The 3,808-nt window shown below is 38.0% G+C and overlaps 1 protein-coding gene across 2 annotated transcripts in view; it reads left to right on the forward strand.

The window, feature by feature from the left end:
* The window catches only part of LOC106878075 (uncharacterized), a 47,515-nt gene that overhangs the window by 15,756 nt on the left and 27,951 nt on the right, over positions 1 to 3,808 (forward strand). For both annotated transcript variants that reach the window (XR_008263480.1, XM_052965692.1), the window contains exon 8: positions 2,284 to 2,415. Coding sequence is in view for 1 of the 2 variants with exons in the window: in XM_052965692.1 (XP_052821652.1) it covers positions 2,284 to 2,415 (132 nt within the window). In the remaining variant the exon portion in view is untranslated. The remainder of the gene's footprint in view (positions 1 to 2,283; positions 2,416 to 3,808) is intronic.

The following is a 3,808-nucleotide window of genomic DNA, read 5'->3' on the forward strand; positions in this document are numbered from 1 at the left end:
ACACATATATATATATATATATATATATATATGCAGGGTGCGGTGGATAAATTGTGTCTATATTACACAAAAAGTAAAATAACATTGACATCTCATTTTAACAGATATATTTACCAAAATTACATAAAAATATCTTGAAATATTAAAGAGAAAATTTGTTTTAAAAATCGCCATTGGCTTCAACCACGGCCTCCAAACAACTTTGGAATCTCCTGCAACTCTTCAGGACAGTGTCCTTGTTTAAGTTGGATCACCTATACATCATCCTCATGAAGACACTGATCGCCTATACATCAAGGGAGCAAATGGAGGAAGGAGACTGATAAGTGTGGAAGACTGCGTGCATATCAAACTTGAGAGCTTAATGAGATACCTAGCCCAAAGTAAGGAAACCTTGCTAGTGACAGTTAGGAACACGGGAGTATTGAGAGCAGAGAAAATAGGAAAACAAAGGATGAAGTACAAAAAGAACATGTAGAAGAATTACGCAAGAAGAGACTATGCAATCAATTCCATGTAGCCACAACAGAAGTTTCTGTAAAAAATAGTTGAGCCTGGCTGATGAAAGGAACCCTGAAAAAAGAGACTGAGAGTACTATATTGGCAGCACAGGACCAAGCTCTGGCCACAAACTGCAGGGTCAAACTGAGGAATGAGTAAGTGTTTCCACTGAGCTGAATGTGCAATAGAGTGGATGAAACCATTGCCCATATTACGAATGAATGCCCTAGACCTGCCCAAAACCATTACAAGTTGTAGCGACATGACCAGGTAGTGAAAGGGCTACATTGGAAACTGTGCGAAAAAGTGAGGGCTAGAGAGACTAGCAAAATCCTCTGGGATTTCCCAATCCAAACATATCAAGTGCTAGAGCATAACAGACTGGACCTGGTGGTGGTGGTGGTCAAGGTGTACCACATATGCTATATAATTGATGTTGCATGCCCTTTTGACCCGCGAATAGTCAAGAACGAAGGCAAAAAGATAGATACAACCCTCTAAGTGTGAAATGGCCCAGCTGTGGAAAATGAAGAAGGTGAAGATAGTGTCAGTTATTGTTGAGTCCTTGGGAACAGTATGAGAAGGCATCAAGGAAATTGGAATAGAGAGCCCAGTAGAACTGTTACAAAAGGTTTGCCTCCTTGGCACAGCCAGAATAATCAGGAAAGTATTAGATTACTGAAAAGAACAAATGGCATGGTACTGTAGGCTGTAGGTAGTAAGACCATTATGCATGCAAGACTCCAGGAGCTCCAACAAAACCTGTGTTAAAGAGAAGATAATAATTATAATAATGATAATAATAACGATAATAATAAAATTGGAACTGTTATCATATGCATATTTTGTCTTGATGTAAAAGATGAGTTACAGCAAATATTCTCTACCACAGATTTGCTTGTCAGTTGAGCATGTCCCTTGGTAACTGTGCATCTCTGATCATGAGCAGAAGTAGTGGGGGAGCATCATAGCCATGTGTTGAGTGGAATTCTTTGGGATTTGAATAATTTACCTCTGGAAACATGGGTGTTTCGTTCAACATCCTTAAACAACTCTTATTCAGAAGAAAATTTTAATTGGGTCCCCCCACTGCAAAGTCATGCACTGTTTATCTTGATATAAGATCTCCATTCTGTGCACATATGGTTGTGAAGCATGTGCCTAGTGTACCCTTATCAGACAGGTAATCATGATGGGTAACTTGTCACCTTGATGGCATGCACTGCTCTCTGATTCAATAATAATAATAATAATAATAATAATAACAGCAACAACAAGGTATAAGACAATGACCAGGCCACAATCATCTGAGATATGCTGGTTCAAACTATCAGATAAATAAAAGCTAATCACCCAGACAAAAAAGAAACGTCTGCTTACTGATAGACATTGCAATTATAATAATAATAATGTTTGTCCATCATTGTCAATGATACCCAAGGATATCACATGTAAAAAGAAGATGCGTCACAGTGCATCTGGCTGTAGTCAATCAAGCTGATGCATACTTAGAAGGTTCTGCTGCAGGTTGGGCACTGGCTGTCTGCTGGCAATGAAGGTGAGGAGTTGGTTCTGGACTTGTGCAACTCGCATTTTCTTTGTGCTCCTGTGATCCTGTTCTGTTTGTGGGAGGTGGCATATACAAACATACAAATACACACACACACACACACACTACTCAATCATATACACAAACATACACACATATAGAATATGGAAAGAGCGATTGAGAAAGTTTTATGAATAATGTTTGCAAAATGTAATATTTGTCTTCTATTTCAGGACAAAAATGTGAAAACGAGGTTGATGAATGTAAGTTTCAGAGGTGTAAACATGGTGGACAATGTATTGACCTATTCAATGACTATCATTGTTCCTGTATTGATGGATACGCTGGCAAGAACTGTCAACAAGGTGAGTTGTTTATATATATATATATTGGGAGAATTCACGAAAAACAACAAACAAATACAGGTGGTGTAAACAACAAATGGATGTATTAATATAACGAGAAAGTCTTTAACGTTTCGAGCCTACGCTCTTCAATAGAAAGGTACACAGAAAGAAACAAGGAGAGAAAAAAAAAGCAAATATGTGTAGTGGTCAGCAATCTATCATGGCGAATGCCGGACAGAAGGGTCACACACACACACACACACACACACACATGTGTATGAGTGTGTGTGTGTGTGTGTGTATGCATGTGTGTGTATGTGTGTGTGTGTGTGTGTGTGTGCATTTTCTGCAATAAATTGAGTAGCAGTGTTGAGTGACAATTCTGTAAATAATGATAATATTTATAAGCTTAAAGCTTATAAGCAATCACCATGTCGTGACTAAAGAAAAGAGTCTCTTATAGAGATATGGGTTTGAGTCTCATGTGTACAGAAAACCCACTTTTTTCCATTGAGGGCTTATATACCTCAATACTAAACTATTTTCTTTAGTCAATACATGATGATCACTTATAAGCTTTAAGCTTAAAAATATCATTGGCCTGTGAAAAACCACATTCGAGTGTGGTCGTTGCCAGTACCGCCAGACTGGCCCTCATGCTGGTGGCATGTAAAAGCACCCACTACACTCTCGGAGTGGTTGGCGTTAGGAAGGGCATCCAGCTGTAGAAACTTTGCCAGATCAGATTGGAGCCTGGTGTAGCCTTCTGGCTCGCCAGTCCTCAGTCAAACCATCCAACCCATGCCAACATGAAAAGCGGACGTTAAACGAAGACAATGATGATGATGATGATGATGATGATGATGATATATGTATATATATATATATATATACAAGATGAAGTGAATAAACTGTTGTCTAAATTACACAAAAATGAAAATAATACTGACATCCCATTTTAATAAATATATTAACCAAAATTACATGTAAATATCTTGAAATACTAAAGAGTAAATTTATTCAATAAAATCCCAGATGACTTGGGAATCTTCTGCAAGTTTTCTGGACGGTCTCCTTGTTTGGTGAATACTGTCATAATCCTTGCCTTCAGTTCATCTTTGGTGTTACAATGTGTTTTGTTGGTCTCTCATTCAACTGCACCCCACACATAATACTCAAGAGGGCTGCAAGCAGTACAGCATGTCGTTTCCAAATTTCCGGCAGAGTGAATTGAGACATGGTGCTGTTTTTCTCACAGACGGTGCCCAACTCACCCTACCGTGTTGTGTAGTTGATAAAATCAAAAACAATGTGCATGCATGAAATAAAAAATATAAAAGGGTGACAATTTACCCATCGCATCCTGCATATACATTTATATATATATATATATATATATATATATATATAT

The sequence above is a fragment of the Octopus bimaculoides genome, chromosome 1 (genome assembly GCF_001194135.2).
Source record: "Octopus bimaculoides isolate UCB-OBI-ISO-001 chromosome 1, ASM119413v2, whole genome shotgun sequence".
Taxonomy (NCBI): Eukaryota; Metazoa; Mollusca; class Cephalopoda; order Octopoda; family Octopodidae; genus Octopus; species Octopus bimaculoides.